The 18,360-nt window shown below is 46.4% G+C and overlaps 1 protein-coding gene across 1 annotated transcript in view; it reads left to right on the top strand.

Annotated features, from left to right (window-relative positions):
* The window catches only part of SHANK3 (SH3 and multiple ankyrin repeat domains 3), a 653,367-nt gene that overhangs the window by 99,392 nt on the left and 535,615 nt on the right, over positions 1–18,360 (top strand). The window contains exon 6 of the mRNA XM_039498975.1: positions 17,625–17,776. Within this exon, the coding sequence (XP_039354909.1) occupies positions 17,625–17,776 (152 nt within the window). The remainder of the gene's footprint in view (positions 1–17,624; positions 17,777–18,360) is intronic.

Below are 18,360 nucleotides of genomic sequence, written 5' to 3'. Positions count from 1 at the left end.
GAAACACAGTAAAAGCTGCAAAACACTGCCAACATATACTAGGGGAGAGGAAATATTTATGGTCCCTCACACCTTTATAATTGGGGAACACATTAACTGGAATAGCTGTGTAGGGCTCTGCAGTGATGCTGCGAAGCTATGTCTGGTACCAAGAGTGGGCTTGTTGTCAGACTTAAAGAAGTGGCCCCAGAAGCCCAATTGACACACTGCATAATCCACAGGGAGCCTCTGGCTGGCAGGAACATGGATCCTTCTGTTAAATCAATTTTAAGTCAAGCTGTAGCAATCATTAATTTTATTAAAGCAAAGCTGCTGAATTCCTGACTTTTTAATAGTCTCTGTGGAGAAATGGTATTGGAGAATCAGCACTTTTTACTACACACAGAGGCTCACTGGCTGTCGCGGGGAAGAGTTCTAACCCGTCTCTTTAAATTCAGAGATTAGGTGCATTTGTTTCTGATTGAAGTGGATTCTACCCTGAAGAAGCATTTAAGTGACATCAAATGGTTGGCAGCTCTCTCATATCTAGCAAATATTTTGGTGTTTAAATTCATTGAATGAGTCACCACAAGGAAGAGAAACAAACATTCTCAAACGCAACAACAAAATTAATGCCTTTTCTAAAAAACTGGATCTTTGGCAATTACAAGTCAACAACAAAAATTTTCAAATGTTTTCAGCACTGATCTCCTGGAAATCTCATCCAGTGATGTCACTGTTGGAGATATATAAGAGCAGGTAGCTGAACACCTCTCTGCACTGAACAGGTAGTTGCTGCTTGGCACTGGGTGCTACACACCTGAGGTTACAAGGCATCCCCATAGATCCGTACCTTGAGGACTAGTTTCCAAAAGCACCATTTCCCTAAGCTGGTCCTTCAAACAGCATTTGCCTTTTTTCCCATCTGTAGGGCCAAGTCTAAATCTGGAGAAGGCCTTGTGTTTGCTCCAAGTCAGAGGGTGGAATTCATAGGAGCTGTCCTGGACTCTACCACACGGCAAGGCTTCTCCCCAGCTTCCAAACACGCATTGTGTCACTCAGTCTCCTTTAAGTAGGTTTATATTTTTCAAACATAAACAAACCAAACACAAAGAGCTGCTCAGCTCCCCCTTCTCAGCTAGCTCCCTTCTCCTCTGTAGCACTGGTCCCAGGGCTGCCTTGCTGAGCCCCAGGGCCCCACCATAGGAGTTAGTTCTACTCTGTTGATGCTCTCTTCAGGCACAGCCTGTCCTAATGACGCTCTCCTTCCTGCCCCTGACAGGACTTTATAGCCCCAGGTGTAGCCAGGCGCCCTTAAATTGGTCAGTTCTCACTCCAGGATTGAGCATTGCTGTTTCTCTTTCTCAGCCTCCACCTGAACCCAGGCTAACTCTTGTTCCATGTCTACAAACTGCTAAATAATCTTCCCTCCTACAGCTTTTGTTGAGTCCTCTTAAGCTGCTCCCGCAAGCCTTGGGGATGGTCGGGAGCTCTCTCGGCCCTCTTTGCTCTTGGCTCTGTCAATGTATCATGAAGAGGCAATAGTCTCTCCGGAATCAGGATTGACTAGTTTACCCAGGGGTGCATCTTCACTGCAGAATTAAGTCCTGTTACCTACACTCAAGTTAGCCTAGCCTAGTTAGCGTGGCCGCACCATTTTCTCACAACCTGTGGTTTCTAGGTTCCTCAAGGGCTTGGGGCGTTTATACCCCCAGGTTCACCGCCCCGCCAAAACCTGGGTCTTCAACCTGGTTATAACCAGACTCATGCCTGCCCCATTTGAGCCACTGACAACATGCTCGCTGGGATACCTGCCCTGAAAGACAGGTTTTTCCTTGTGGCCTTTGCATCGGCCAGACGAGTCTCCGAGCTTCAGGCTCTCACGGTGGACCCACGGTATACTGTGTTTCGCAAGGACAAGGTGCGGTTGTGACCACGTCCGGCCTTCCTCCCTAAGGTGCTGTTGACCTTTCATATCAACCAGGATATCTTCCTTCCGGTCTTCTTTCCGAAGCCACATTCATCGCGAAGGGAGCATATTTGCCCTCCCTAGACGTCCATAGGGAGCTCACTTTTTATATCAACCGGACAAAGCCCTTTCGTACGCCCCAACTCTTCATTGTATTGGCAGACTGGATGAAGGGCCTACCTGTCTCCTCCCAGAGGTTTTCATCTTGGGTGACGTCGTGCATTTGCACCTCTTGTGACTTGGCCCATGTTCCATCGAGCCACCTTACTGCTCATTTCACCAGGGCTCAGGCTTCTTCTGCTGCCTTCCTGACTCACATACCCTTCCAGGGGCTATGTCGTGCTACTACCTGGTCCTCGGTCCACACCTTTGCCTTATTGGTCTAACAGTCCAGAGATGATGCAGCCTTTGGCTCAGCAGTTTGCATTCTGCAACATCTCACTCCGACCCCACTGCCTACGTAAGGCTTGGGAATCACCTAACTGGAATGCATATGAGCAATCACTCGAAGAAGAAAAGACGGTTACTCACCGTTGTAACTGTTGTTCTTCGAGATGTGTTGCTCATATCCATTCCAGACCCGCCCTCCTTCCCCACTGTCGGAGTAGCCGGCAAGAAGGAACTGAGGGGCGGATGGGTCGGCAGGGGTATATATCTGGCGCTATAGCGGCGCCACTCCAGGGGGCGCCCAGCCGACCCACCGAGTGTTGCTAGGGTAAAAATCTTCCGACGAACGTGCACGTGGCGCGCGCACACCTAACTGGAATGGATATGAGCAACACATCTTGAAGAACAACAGTTACAATGGTGAGTAACCGTCTTTTCTTAAATTTCATTGCACCGCGATCCCCTTCTGACAACAAATATTACCCCTAGAGAGGGGACCAAAGGCTGAACTCGCTTGAGCCCTGCTGCCCTGGGTGGCGGGGCCAAAGACTAAGCCCAAGCCCCGCTGCCCCAGGCCGGGGAGCCAGAGCCGAAGTCCATGTCCCGCCGTCCAGGGCTGAAGTCCTTGGGCTTTGGCCCCAGGTGGTGGGGCTGGGGCTTTAGCTTCAGCCCCAGGCAATGAGGCTCAGGCTTCAGCCTTGGCCCCAGCCCCAGAAAGCCTAACGCCAGCCCTGGTGACTCGGTTAAAATGGGGTTGCAACCCACTTTGGGGTCCCGACCCACAGTTTGAGAACCGCTGGACTAGATGATCCAAATGGTCCCTTAAAATCTTTTAATCTAATTACTTGGAACTTTTGGCTGACAAATCAGCGACGCCTTATTGAACTCACTTCAATGTGTAGGGTGAATTATGAACAATTCATCTGCACTCAACTGAAAGTGTATGCTGCATTGGTGACATGGCGCTGTGTACATAGGCGCCGACTTCTGCTCCTGCCGGTGGGTGCTTGACCCCCCTCTGCCCCTGGCCCCACCCCAACTCCACTCCTGCCCCATCCCCTCCTGCCCCCGCCCCGCCCCCATTCCAACCCCTTCCCCAAAGTCCCCACCCCAACTCTGCCCCCTCCCTGCCCCTATTCTGACTCCTTCCCTAAATCCCCGTCCCGGCCACGCCTCCTCCCTGCCTCCTCCCCTGAGTGTGCCATGTTCTCGCTCCTCCTCCTCCCTCCCAGCATGCCGCCAAACAGCAAGTAGACGGAGGAGCGGGGATGCAGCACACTCAGGGGAGGAGGTGGAGGAGGAGATGGGGCACTGGGGGGGGTGGAGGAGATCTTGGCTGCCGGTGGGTGCAGAGCACCCACTAATTTTTCCCCATGGGTGCACTAGCCCTGGAGCACCCACAGGGTCGGCGCCTATGGCTGTGTAGTGGTTTCAGCCACAACTACAAAGATACTGGTGTCATGTGTCCAGTGTTGGGCCCCACACTACAAGAAGGATGTGGAAAAATTGGAAAGAGTCCAGCGAAGGGCAACAAAAATGATTAGGGGGCTGGAGCACATGACTTATGAGGAGAGGCTGAGGGAACTGAGATTGTTTAGTCTGCAGAAGAGAAGAATGAGGGGGGATTTGATAGCTTTCAACTACCTGAAAGGGGGTTCCAAAGAGGATGGAGCTTGGCTGTTCTCAGTGGTAGAAGATGACAGAACAAGGAGTAATGGTCTCAAGTTGCAGAAGGGGAGGTTTAGGTTGGATATTAGGAAAAACTTTTTCACTCAGAGAATGGTGAAGCACTGGAATGGGTTGCCTAGGGAGGTGGTGGAATCTCCTTCCTTAGAGGTTTTTAAGGTCAGGCCTGACAAAGCCCTGGCTGGGATGATTTAGTTGGGAATTGGTCCTGCTTTGAGCAGGGGGTTGGACTAGATGACCTCCTGAGGTCCCTTCCAACCCTGATATTCTGTGATTCTATTTGTTGCTTGTAGGCTGTGCATATCAGGGACAGATTCTTCGTATGACAATGGCAAAAGCTACGGGAGCATTATAGGAAGTCTCTTGTCTCTCTTTAGTAAGGTTGCAGCCAGGCTCCCAAGTCAAGGCTGATTTATCATCTTGAATTAATTTAGGGAAGTCCTCTGGCCAGGTCCCCTCTGGCCTTATGATTTATGAATCTATGCTTGTAACTTGGAAAAACAGCTTCATATTTTCTAAATGCTAAAGTTAACTCTCAAGGGGAAGTGGATTTTTCCCTTCTGATAATATGAATGAAATTGAACATATTCATTCCAGTAGGAGAGATTATAAAATAGTTTCTTTCTGCTGCATTTTGAAGTGTCTCTGATATTTTCTGTGTTGTACTGTATATATAGAAAGCTGAGTAAAGCCAGACCTTGGGAATCCTTTGGTAAATAATTTTCAGCATAGTCTTGAAACAATCATTATGATTTATTAACACTGGGGTAGGTCCCTCAGTACCCCGTTAGGACTGGGGTATGGTTGTTCTGGGTGCTATACAGATATACAAGAAGTAGTAGTGGCTGCCCGCAAAGAACATGCAATCTAAAGAAAAGATGTAACAAAAGAATGTGACAAACAGGAAGAGGGATGGGGGAAAGAAAGGATGAGGGGGTAACAGCATTGAGGCCTCTCGTTAGCTTAGTGCTCAACTTGCTGGTTCTAAATCCTTGGCAAGTTTAAATAAATAAATGTCAACTCTCCCCAACTGATGTTCAAGCTGCCATTGTTAGTTGGTGGATTTCTTGTGTGCATCACAGCAGAGTTGGTATGGAGGAGGGCTTAGAAGATTGCTAGTTTTCAAACAAAAATATATTTTCGAGGGATGTCAATTAATCACAGTTAACTCACATGATTAACTCAAAAAAATTAATCGCCATTAAAAAATTAATCATGATTAATCACACTGTTAAACAATAGAATACCAATTAAAATGTATTAAATATTTTGGATGTTTTTCTACATTTTCAAATGTATTGATTTCAATTACAACACAGACTAGAAAGTGTACAGTGCTCACTTTATATTTATTTTTTATTATATATGCACTGTTAAAATGATAAACAAAGAAATAGTATTTTTCAATTCACCTCATATAAGTACTGTAGTGCAATCTATCATGACAGCATAACTTACAAATGTAGATTTTTTGTTACATAATTGCACTCAAAACAAAACAATGTAAAACTTTAGAGCTTACAAGTCCACTAAGTCCTACTTCTTGTTTAGCCAATCGCTAAGACAAACAAGTTTGTTTACATTTACAGGAGATACTGCTTCCTGCTTTTTATTTACAATGTCACCTGAAAAAGAGAACAGATATTCGCATGGCACTTTAGTAGCCAGTGTTGCAAGGTATTTACGTGGCAGTTATACTAAACATTCGTATGCGCCTTCATGCTTCGCCCATCATTCTAGAGGACATGCTTCCATGCTGATGATGCTTGTTAAAAAAAATGTGTTAATTAAATTTGTGATTGAACTCCTTGGAGGAGAATTGTATGTCTCCTGTTCTGTCTCACCCACATTCTGCCATATACTTCATGTTATAGCAGTCTCGGATGATGACCCAGCACATTTTAAGAACACTTTCACTGCAGATTTCACAAAATGTAAAGAAGATACCAATGTGAGATTTCTAAAAATAGCTTCAGCACTTGAATCTGAAGTGCTGTCCAAAATGAGAGGGATGACGTGTGGAGCATGCTTTCAGAAGTCTTAAAAGAGCAACACTCAGATGTGGAAACTACAGAACTCGAAACACCAAAAAATAAAATTAACCTTCTGCTGGTGGCATCTGACTCAGATGATGAAAATGAACATGCATCGGTCTGCTCTGCTTTGGATCATTATTGAGCAGAATCCAACATCAGCATGGACACGTCCTCTGGAATGGTGGTTGAAGCATGAAGGGACATATGAATCTTTAGCGCATCTGGCATGTAAATATCTTGTGACGCTGGCTACAACAGTGCCATGGGAACGCCTGTTCTCACTTTCAGGTGACATTGTAGACAAGAAGTGGCAGCAAATTGTAACCAACCTTGTTTGTCTGAGCGATTGGCTGAAGTAGGACTGAGTGGACTTGCAGGCTCTAAAGTTTTACATTATTTTATTTTTGAATGCAGTTATTTTTTGTACATAATTCTACATTTGTAAGTTCAACTTTCATGTTAAAGAGATTGCATTACAGTACTTGTATTAGGTGAATTGAAAAATACTATTTATTTTGTTTTTTTATAGTGCAAATACATATAATAAAAATAAATATAAAGTGGGCAGTGTACACTTTGTATTCTGTGTCGTCATTGAAATCAATATATTTGAAAATGTAGAAAACATCCAAAAAATTTTAAATAAATGGTATTCTAGTATTAACATCGCAATTGGTCATAATTAATTTCTTAATTGTGCGATTAATCACAATTAATTTTTTTAATTTCTCGACAGCCCTAATATTGTCATAATTAACATTAAAAAATAGCAAAGCTGACAGAGAGAAAAGCATGCAGATGGATAATATTTAAAGCATCAAAGCCAGTATAAAATGGGTCCCCCTTTTTGCTAGAGAATAATCCACTGTGAACAACCTTTACATAGAAAGTGTTATACAAGGATCATTTTGGACCTATTGTCCTCTGCGCAGGTAAAAATATACATTCCAGTTGGTTGGAGAAGGGAGATTTTCTAGGAGAATTGTCTCCTGAAAATGTTGAACTTCAGCACAATAATACGTGTCTTGACGGTCCGAGTTCTTCTCTTGCTAATCAAGGGTAGGGTCCCTGCTCTACATCCCCTCCCTTCTGACCAAGTATATGTGATGCTTCTCAAATCCTCAAAGGAAACTACACACCGTAGAAGCTCAGCAGACCCAATCCATACGATACGTCTGAGTTGTTTTGGGGCATGTGCTGTTATAAACGGAAGGGTTTTTATGCCCATAAGGGCCGTCACCTTTGACTTGATCAGGTTAGCACAAAGCAAGTTCTTATCGTCATACATTCAGAGGTTGCTCAGTGTACGTCATCTGTTCCTGAGAGCAGCAAAGTCCTTCTCCTGTGAGGTAATGCATAGATCATCAGCAAATATAAAGCTCCGCGTCTTTCTCTGTGTGGGCTGGTGATTGGTATATCTGTTGAAGAGGATTGGTTCCGACACACTGCCCTGTGGGAGGTCATTTCGTTGTTGTCTCTAGTGGGTCTGTTTTTTGCACAGTTTTGTGTAAAAACATCTCTTCTCCAGTTCTCCAGAAGAGATGGTGAGCTGCACTAGGCAGTCATATCGTAGACTTTGGCAAGGAGGTTTTGGTGGTTGACTGTATTGTATGCCGCTGATAGATTTATGAACATAGTGCCTGTTATCATCCCTCTCTCAAGTCCATCTTCTCTGTGCTGAGTGATATTTAATATTTGGCCAGTACAGGACTTGCCTAATCTAAATCTGGCTTGTTCAGTATTAGATGCTGTTCGATATGAGGTGAGAGGCGATAGAGAATGAGAAGAACCGGCTTCGTGCCAACAAGACATAGGTGACAGCCTTTAACCTACACCATCGAGAAGCCAAGCAGAAACGAAACATGGAATCCCACTGGCTGATCACCCAAACCCCGTCTACCTGGGGGTGACATTGGACCGGACACTTTTCCTCAAAGTACCTGTAGAAAAGACAAAAGGGAAAGTTAGCACCCATCAAAAACATCCTCTGAAAATTGATCACCTCAGTTACTTTGCGAACCACTGCTATTGTTTGTGCTACTCCATAGCAGAGTATTCATATCCAGTGTGGAAACAATCTATCCATGCTAAGGAACTAGACTCTGTTCTAACCAACAGTTGTCCTGGAATAACAGGATATCTAAAGCCAACACCAAAGGATAATCTGTACTTACTGTCTGGCATTGCACCACTTGATCTCAGGAGGAAGGTAGCAAGCCAAAGGGAAAGATCATGGCAGGTGGAAGATCCAAGGCATCCATTATATGGTCATATAGGAGTAATCAAACTCCTTAAATTGTGAAAGAATTTTATGACCAGTGTTATGCCTTTGGATACGACAGCTGGAAAGGCACAACTGAGGTTATGGAATTAAAGACTATGTGCAGTTGGACGCACTGAAATAGACGTGGAACCCGAGAAAGACCTTCCCATAGGGGACAACACAGACTGGTCAATGCGACAATGCCTGAACCACCTGTGCAAGCAAACTGGTAGATCAAAGACTAATATGATCAAATGGGCTAGTCTAATGACACAAATATATGTGAGTGCGGTGCAGACCATGGACCACCTGCTCGTTAGCCGACTCTTTGGAGAGACCTGTATGAAGGAGGACCTTGCTGCAGGGATGGAAAGAGCCATTGCTTGTGCATAGTTCTGATAAAACATCTAGTTTGTGACAAGGATACAAGAAGAAGAAGATGCCCACAAACCTTTATTGGCTGGAAATAGCTCAGTACATATAGTTTTATGCACATAACACTTCATACAGTGAAAATACTCCAACATGTAAAAACTTATGCAAAGAAATACTTAAAAAATAAAGATTAACTAACTGGTGCTATTAGGGTAAATTTGTAGGCCCAGTTATCACAACTGTAAGCACAACTGTAAACAGTGAGTGAAAGTTCACAAAATGTCACACTAATCTATAACAACAAATGTTGATGGGGAAAAAGTGTAAAAAGGAGACAGAAAAAACTTAATTAGTACAAACGAAAAAGGCCTACTGAAATAACTAAAGGACTGTGTTAAGGTGATGCCTGGTAAACAAGAAAAGTGTGTGACTGAAAATTAATGAACCAAAATTGGTGTTTCAGAAATTAGATCTAATTGGTGAACAAAATAATGAGGGGATGGGCTATTCTTCCCATCACTCCCTTTGGAGTCCTAAGAGAAAAGACTTCGGAGTAAATCAAAATCAAGAAGAGAAACAACTGCAACTCTGGCTAACTAAAAGATGGGAGAACAGGAAGGAGTGAGCTTCACCATTATGGCTGCCACCCCCACAGTCTCCTGGGGCCATGGGATCTACTGTTACATTGTTGGGCCTTTGTCCTCCTTATCCTGAGATGTCCTGATCAGACCTGGCTAGAGAGAGGGACCCAGATGCCATTGCCAGCTTCACTGACTTTGATTGAATCCCAAACATGACTTTGTCTTCTCTTCCTCCCCCACTTTGCCTCCCCCACATTCTGTGTGTTTTCCTTCCTCACCTTATTTTTCTTTTTCCTATACCTCTCCTTTTGCCTTCTGTATAGTTTGCAACACTGCAGTAAGCCTGTAACCAGAAAAAGGCAGCCAGATGCAATGCCCTAAACAGCCTGATAGTGAGTAAAGTTTGCCAGGTCTTGGAGTGGCTGATAGGATCATGTGCTTGGTCTGAGTTTCTCCAGCAGTGAGGTTGTTGTGAGTGAGAGTCAACGCCAAAGACAGAAGCTGTGTTTTCTATCTTTGCTGTTGATTTCTCTCCCCTTTTGTGTGTTTTTGTCTTGTTCTGTCTTTAGGAATTGGGATCGGCCTTTAACAATGGCAGTGACAGCAACTCCAGCCCATCTCAACTAATTCTTCTCTTTTCCCCAAGGAAGATGGTTATGACCATTTTTAATACCATCTGAAGCATCCCCGCTGTTTGGATTCACTATCACTCTTGGAAAGACACAGGTCTTTTTCCAGCCAGCATCTCATTCCAATGCCCCAGTACCAGCCATCTTCATCCAAGGCACACAGCTGAAAAATGTGGATCGGTTCAAGTATTTGGGCAGCACCATCTTGAGTGATGATTCCCTTGATAAGGAAATTTCCTCAAGAATTAGTAAAGCCAGCCAGGCCCTTGGCCGACTCCGAACAAAAGTCCTTACCCAACACAACATTCGTCTCGCCACCAAACTGAAGATCTACAGTGCAGTGGTTCTAACAACTCTCTGTATGGATCTGAGACATGGACTCTTTATAGACAGCGCATTAAACAACTTGTGCAATTTCCTCCGTTCAATAATGACCATTTGCTGGCAGGACAAAGTGATGAATATTAAGATCCTTGAAAGAGCAAACACAACCAGAATTGAGGAAATGCTACTGAGAGCACAACTTAGGTGGACCGAACATGTCATCAGAATGGAAGACCACCATCTCCCCAAACAGATCCTGTATGGGGAGCTGAAGAAAAGAAAGAAGGGTCATCTGTATAAGCGCTTCAAAGATAACCTGAAGAGCTGGCATACAGTAGGCTGGCATCAGTCTTAAAGTACTGGAGCAAATGGCTCAGAACCGGACTCACTTGACAGTCTCTGACAAAATCAGCATGCCACAGGTTTGAGCAGGATTGAGGAAATCATCTCTACGCTGCATGTGAAAGGCGCCACAGAACTGCATCATCAAACATCATAGATATAGACTTCCCAGGCCCTCAATGTGGCTGACTCTGTGCATCAGGGTTCGGACTTTGGAGTCATATGCGTAGCCATAGATGAGAACTGAGACAATATCATCATCATTGTCAGCAATGGACTACCAACACCACCTGAATGACTGTCAGATTCGGTGTGTGTGTGTGTTCCTTTTAAACACTTCGCCCAGCCAATGGGAACAAAAGATGTTGTTAAAACAAAAGCCTTATTTAATAACTTTACATTTCATATGTTTTAATGTTTTTCCTTCTTTTTCTGTATCTTTAATAAAAAGTTTAAAAAAGATGTTTAAAATTTTGCTTGCCATGGTACTAAGCAGGCTTAAGTTTCTATATGCTAGACCTCGAACTTTGGGCAGTAACAGGGGGTATGTCTATACTATGGGATTATTCCGATTTTACAGAAACCGGTTTTTTAAAACAGATTGTATAAAGTCAAGTGCACGTGGCCACACTAAGCACATTAATTCAGCGGTGTGCGTCCATGTACCGAGGCTAGTGTCGATTTCCGGAGCGTTGCATTGTGGGTAGCTATCCCACAGCTATCCCATAGTTCCCGCAGTCTCCCCCACCCATTGGAATTCTGGGTTGAGATCCGAGTGCCTGATGGGGCAAAAACATTGTCGCGGGTGGTTCTGAGTACAGCCTCACCCCTCCCTCCGTGCAAGTAGCAGACAACTGTTTCATGCCTTTTTTTCCTGGGTGAACTGTGCAGATGCCATAGCACAGCAAGCATGGAGCCTGCTCAGCTCAAGACAGCAATCATGGATGTTGTAAACACCTTGCGCATTCTCGTGCAGTCTATGCTGAACCAGGACCTGCAAAACCAGGCGAGGAGGAGGCGGCTACGGCAGCGCGGCGACAAGAGTGATGAGGACATGGACACAGAATTCTCTCAAACCGCGGGCCCCTGCGCTTTGGAGATCATGCTGGTAATGGGACAGGTTCTAGCCACTGAACGCCGATTTTGGGCCCGGGAAACAAGCATAGACTGGTGGGACCGCGTAGTGTTGCAGGTGTGGGACGATTCGCAGTGGCTGCGAAACTTTCGCATGCGGAAGGGCACTTTCATGGAACTTTGTGACTTGCTTTCCCCTGCCCTGAAGTGCCAGAATACCAAGATGAGAGCAGCCCTCACAGTTGAGAAGCGAGTGGCAATAGCCCTCTGGAAGCTTGCAACTCCAGACAGCTACCGGTCAGTCGGGAATCAATTTGGAGTGGGCAAATCTACTGTGGGGGCTGCTGTGATGCAAGTAGCCAAAGCAATCATTAAGCTGCTGCTACGAAAGGTAGTGACTCTGGGAAACGTGCAGGCCATAGTGGATGGCTTTGCTGCAATGGGATTCCCTAACCATGGTGGGGTGATAGATGGAACCCATATCCCTATCTTGGCACCGGAGCACCAGGGCACCCAGTACATAAACCGCAAGGGGTACTTTTCCATGGTTCTGCAAGCACTGGTGGATCACAGGGGACGTTTCACCAACATCCACGTGGGATGGCCAGGAAGGGTTCATGACGCCCCCTTCAGGAACACTACTCTGTTTAAACGGCTGCAGCAAGGGAATTACTTCCCAGACCAGAAAATAACAGTTGGGGATGCTGAAATGCCTGTAGTTATCCTGGGGGACCCAGCCTACCCCTTGATGCCATGGCTCATGAAGCCATACACAGGCAGCCTGGACAGTAGTCAGGAGCTGTTCAACTACAGGCTGAGCAAGTGCAGAATGGTGGTAGAATGTGCCTTTGGCCGTTTAAAGGCGCGCTGGCGCACATTGCTGACTCGCTCAGACCTCAGCCAAACCAATGTCCAGGGTACGGTGTGACTGTTGTGTTTGTTTCTCCTTGATGAAACCCCTCCTCCCTTGATTGACTCATTCCCTGTAAGCCACCCACCCTCCCCCTTCGATTACTGCTTGTTTTCTAAGGAAATAAAGTCACTCTAGTTTAAAAATCATGTATTCTTTATTACTTAATTATAAAAAGAGGGAGAGAACTGACAAGGTAGCCTGGGTGGGGTTTGGGAGGAGGATAGGAGGGAAGGAAAAGGCCACTAAAAATTTTCAAAATAATGATAGCCTTTTGGTTGGGCTGTCCACTGGGGTGGAATGGGCGGGTGCACGGAGCCTCCCTGCACGCGTTCTTACTCGTCTGCTGGGTGAGGAGGCTAAGGAACTTGGTGAGGGGGGAGGGTGGTTATACAGGGGCTGCAGCGGCACTCTGTGATCCTGCTGCCATTCCTGAAGCTCCATCAGATGCCAGAGCATATCAGTTTGATCACGCAGAAGCCCCAGAGTTGCATCCCGCCACCGCTGATCTTCCTGCCGACACCTCTGATCTTCCTGCCTCCACCTCTCATCTCGAGCGTCTCTCCTCTCATCTCGAGCGTCTCTCCTCTCCTCACGTTCGTCCCTCCTGTCCTCACGGTCACTGGCATCTTTCCTGTACTTTGATACCACATCCTTCCACTCATTCAGATAAGCTCTTTCATTGCGGGTCACTTCCATTATTTCCGAGAACATTTCATCTCGCGTCTTTTTTTTCCACCGCCTTATCTGAGATAGCCTTTGGGACAGAGGAGGGAGACTTGAAAAATTTGCAGCTGCAGGAGGGAGGGAAAAAAGGGAGAGAAGTATTTAAAAAGATACATTTTACAGAACAATGGTTATACTCTTTCACGCCGAACAACACTATTCACATTACATAGCACATGTGATCTCAGAATAAGGTCGCATTTTGCATCTTAATATTGAGTGCCTGCGGCTTTGGTGTTAGAGATCACAGACACAGGTCCGGGCAGCAGAATTCGGTTTGCACGCGGCCATGGTAAGCCATTGTCTTTCGGCTTCTGCTGCCTTCATATATCCAGCGCCCTCCTTTCCCAAATAGCAAGCAAAGCCCATTGAGTGCTGCTTCTTTCCTGTTAATGTGCAGCACCAGAACCGCCCCAATCCAATTCTCTGGGATGATCGCTTTACCTCTCCCCGCACCGCGTGGCTGGTATCATGGAAGATCACTGCTAGCCACTCTCCCCTCCCCCGCCACCGCGTGGCTGGTAGCGGGGAAGATCCCAGCTAGCCAAATGCGAAAAAGCTCAGCGCCAATCACCCCCCCCTCCTCCCCCTGCTTGGCTAACTGCAGGGAAGGATTTCTTTTAAGCCACAGGCAAACAGCCCAACCATCTCTGTCCCCTTAATTAAATTCCTGTATTTCAACCAGGTTACCATGAACGATATCACTCTCCTGAGGATAACACAGCGAGATAAAGAACGGATGTTGCTTCAATGCCAGCAAACACCAGGACCATACGCAGCTAGGCTTTGTCATGCAGTGATACCAGATTACTTGCTACATGCATGGCGTGGTCAAGTGTCCTACCATGGAGGACGGAATAAGGCTGCCCTGTCCAGAAACCTTTTGCAAAGGCTTTTGGAGTACCTCCAGGAGAGCTTCATGGAGATGTCCCTGGAGGATTTCCGCTCCATCCCCAGACATGTTAACAGACTTTTCCAGTAACTGTACTGGCCGCGAATGCATCCCAAGTCCTCAGGGCAAATTAATCATTAAAAAACACTTGCTTTTAAACCATGTTTTATACAAAGGTACACTCACCAGAGGTCCCTTCCATGGCTTCATTGTCTGGGATAGTGGCTTGGGAGGGCTGGGAGGGTACTTCTGTCAGGCTGAGAAAAAGCTCCTGGCTGTTGGGGAGAACGGAGTGCTGTGTGCTCTCTACAAGCTCGTCCTCCTCTTCCTCCTCCTCATCTTCCCTGTCCGCAGAATCCTCAGGCACAGCTAAGATTACCCCCGCCTCGGAATCCACAGACAGGGGTGGGGTAGTGGTGGCAGACCCCCCCTAGAATTGCATGCAGCTCAGCGTAGAAGCGGCATGTTTGCGGCCCTGCCCCGGACCTTCCGTTTGCTTCTTTGGTTTTCTGGTAGGCTTGTCTGAGCTCCTTAACTTTCAAACGGCACTGTACTGAGTCCCTGGTGTGGCCTCTCTCCATCATGGCCTTGGAAATTTTTTCAAATGTTTTTTCATTTCGTCTTTTGGAACGGAGTTCTGTTAGCACGGAATCCTCTCCCCATACAGCGATCAGATCCAGTACCTCCCGTGCGGTCCATGCTGGAGCTCTTTTTCGATTCTCAGACTGCATAGTTACCTGTGTTGATGAGCTCTGCATGTTCACCTGTGCTGATGAGCTCTCCACGCTGGGCAAACAGGAAATGAAATTCAAAAGTTTGCGGGGCTTTTCCTGTCTACCTGGCCAGTGCATCCGACTCCAGATTTCTGTCCAGAGCGGTCACAATGGTGCACTGTGGGATAGCTCCCGGAGGCCAATACCGTCAAATTGCGGCCGCACTAACCCTAATCCGAAATGGCAATACTGATTTGAGCGCTACTCCCCTCGTCAGGGAGGAGTACAGATATCGATATTAAGAGCCCTTTATATCGAAATAAAGGGCTTCGTTGTGTGGACAGGTGCAGGGTTAATTCGGTTTAACACTGCTAAATTCGGTATAAACGCATAGTGTAGACCAAGCCAGGGTTGTTAACATCTTTTTCTCTTTGGGCCCATATATTCCATCTACATTAATACAACAGATCTTGGAATCTATGAGTATGTATAGTAACCTTTTTATTACTGACCTTGGCACAAAAAGCAGGAATGTGCTAATAAAGTTTGTGGATGACACAAAGCTGGGAGGTATTGCTAACACAGAGAAGGACCGGGATATCATACAGGAAGATCTGGATGACCTTGTAAACTGGAGTAATAGTAATAGGATGAAATTTAATAGTGAAAAGTGCAATTTCATGCATTTAGGGATTAATAACAAGAATTTTAGTTATAAATTGGGGACACATCAGTTGGAAGTAACAGAGGAGGAGAAGGACCTCAGAGTATTGGTTGATCACAGGATGACTATGAGCCGCCAATGTGATATGGCCGTTAAAAAAGCTAATGCAGTTTTAGGATGCATCGGGCGAGGTATTTCCGGCAAAGATAAGGAGGTGTTAGTACCGTTGTACAAGGCACTGGTGAGACCTCATCTGGAATACTGTGTGCAGTTCTGGTCTCCGATGTTTAAGAAGGATGAATTCAAACTGGAACAGGTTCAGAGACTGGCTGCTAGGATGATCTGAGGAATGGAAAACCTGTCTTACGAAAGGAGACTCAAAGAGCTTGGCTTGTTTAGCCTAACCAAAAGAAGGTTGAGGGGGGATATGATTGCTCTTTATAAATATATCAGAGGGATTAATATCAGGGAGGGAGAGGAATTATTTAAGCTTAGTACCAATGTGGACACAAGAACAAATGGATATAAACTGGACACTAGGAAGTTTAGACTTGAAATTAGATGAAGGTTTCTAACCATTAGAGGAGTGAAGTTCTGGAACAGCCTTCCAAGGGGAGCAGTGGGGGCAAAAGACATATCTGGCTTTAAGACTAAGCTTGATAAGTTTATGGAGGGGATGGTATGGTAATAAAGGAGATATACCAATCTCCTAGAACTGGAAGGGACCTTGAAAAGTCATTGAGTCCAGCCCCCTGCCTTCACTAGCAGGACCAATTTTTGGCCTAGATTCCTAAGTGGCTTCCTCAAGGATTGAACTCACAACCCTGGGTTTAGCAGCACAATGCTCAAACCAGTGAGCTATCCCTCCCCCCTAATGATGGGGTAGCCTAATTTTGGCAGTTAATTTAGCAATTGATCTTTGATTATCAGCAGGTAAGTATGCCCAGTGGTCTGTGATGGGATGTTAGATGGGGTGGGATCTGAGTTACTACAGAGAATTCTTTCCTGGGTGCTGGCTGGTGAGTCTTGCCCACATGCTCAGGGTTTAACTGATCGCCATATTTGGGGTTGGGAAGGAATTTTCCTCCAGGGCAGATTGGCAGAGGCCCTGGAGGTTTTTCACCTTCCTCTGCAGCATGGGGCACAGGTCACTTGCTGGAGGATTCTCTTCAGCTTGAGGTCTTCAAACCACAATTTGAGGACTTCAATAACTCAGACATAGGTTAGGGGTTTGTTAGAGAAGTGGATGGGTGAGATTCTGTGGCCTGCATTGTGCAGGAGGTCAGACTAGATGATCATAATGGTCCCTTCTGACCTTAAAGTCTATGTTTCTATCTGTGGATGCTGATTGTCATGTTCTGATTTGGCCTTTTTGATGTGGTCGTACTCGTGCACCAGTTCCCACTGGTATATAGCTGGGACTTCAGCACAAAAAACTGAATACCCCTATGCACATTGTGTTAAGTGTCTTAAAACCATAGGAGAGAGAATCTATTTCCTCCCTATATCCTATGTTATCCCTTTTGCTATAATGGGTGCGGTAGGTAACCTGCATCCTGCAACATTCCAGCCAACCCTGTAACTGCTCCTCACTCCTGCTTCACCCTCTCACTCCCAGCCCTTCTCTTCCACTTTCTGCTGCTCAAGACTCCCAGCCTCACCAAAACGTGGGTGTTTGGGTCCAGAAACTGATGATGAGTTTTAAATCAGCTCCTAGTTCAGCTTCCTACTGTCAAGGGATCTTCAAACAGTGCAGCTGCTGCTGTCTGCAGCTGGGCTGGGAGAGGAGGTGAAGTGTCCCTTTGCTGTCTCCCTGGAGAAGCAGAGGTTATATAGCATCATGCAGAGCTGGGATGAAGGACTATGACTGAACTTGAAGGGAGACAGCTCATTAAAAGGGAAAGTGATACAAACAACTACTAGATACCATTGGGGTGAAGGAATGGGCATGGGGCACTTCTACCGAACTGGCCAGGAGACACCTGTGGTCAGCTAGAGGGAACTGAGGAGAAAGATATTTCATTATGTTTCTCAGATGTTCCTCTTCTTTTTCCTGGGTGGGTGGGTGCTTCAGAATGCCCTCTGACAATGGCAGCCCAGCTGGAGCACAGTGCCGAGGTGATCAAAGCGCTGAAGAATGGAGGAGCACATCTGGATTTCAGGACTCGGGAGGGAATGACAGCTCTTCATAAGGCCATCCGGTGCCGGAACCACATTGCCCTGATGGTGAGTCCTTGGGAAGGCGAGATGTGCTGGGAGGGTCACCTGACCCTGAAGGGGTCAGACTGGGAAGAGGCGATCTGGGGCACTCCTGTCCCTTCCACTTTCCTACTACTCCCAAGATGTATGCTGCCCTCTCCTTAAGTTACTCTGCTTTCCTGCCATCCCCCTCCCCTCCTTTGTGTATGGTCTGGGTAGAACCTAAGCTCTCTGCAGCCAGGATGTTGTCTTCAGACCTCTCTGGAACACATAGTGCACAGCTGTTTATAACTAATTGTAAGCTGGTTAAGTGAGCTCTGGGATGGAGTGAGTCCTGCACTCTGCTACGGCTAGAGACATCTATCCCCTCCCTTCCCCTGCAGGTTTTGTACTGTGATGTTCTCAGTGGTGGCTCTAGGCATTTTGCTGCCCCAAGCACAGCAGGCAGGCTGTCTTTGGTGGCATGCCTGCGGAGGGCACGCCTGCGGGAGGTCCGCCGAAGCCGCGGGACCAGTGGACCCTCCACAGGCAAGCCGCCGAAGGCAGCCTGCCTGCCACCCTCGCAGCCCTGGCAGAGCGTCCCACCCCGGCTTGCCGCCCCAAGCACGCAC

The sequence above is a fragment of the Mauremys reevesii genome, linkage group 1 (assembly GCF_016161935.1).
Source record: "Mauremys reevesii isolate NIE-2019 linkage group 1, ASM1616193v1, whole genome shotgun sequence".
Lineage (NCBI taxonomy): Eukaryota > Metazoa > Chordata > Testudines > Geoemydidae > Mauremys > Mauremys reevesii.
Note: the sequence above shows the minus strand (reverse complement) of the source record. Positions and strands in the feature narration are given on the sequence as shown.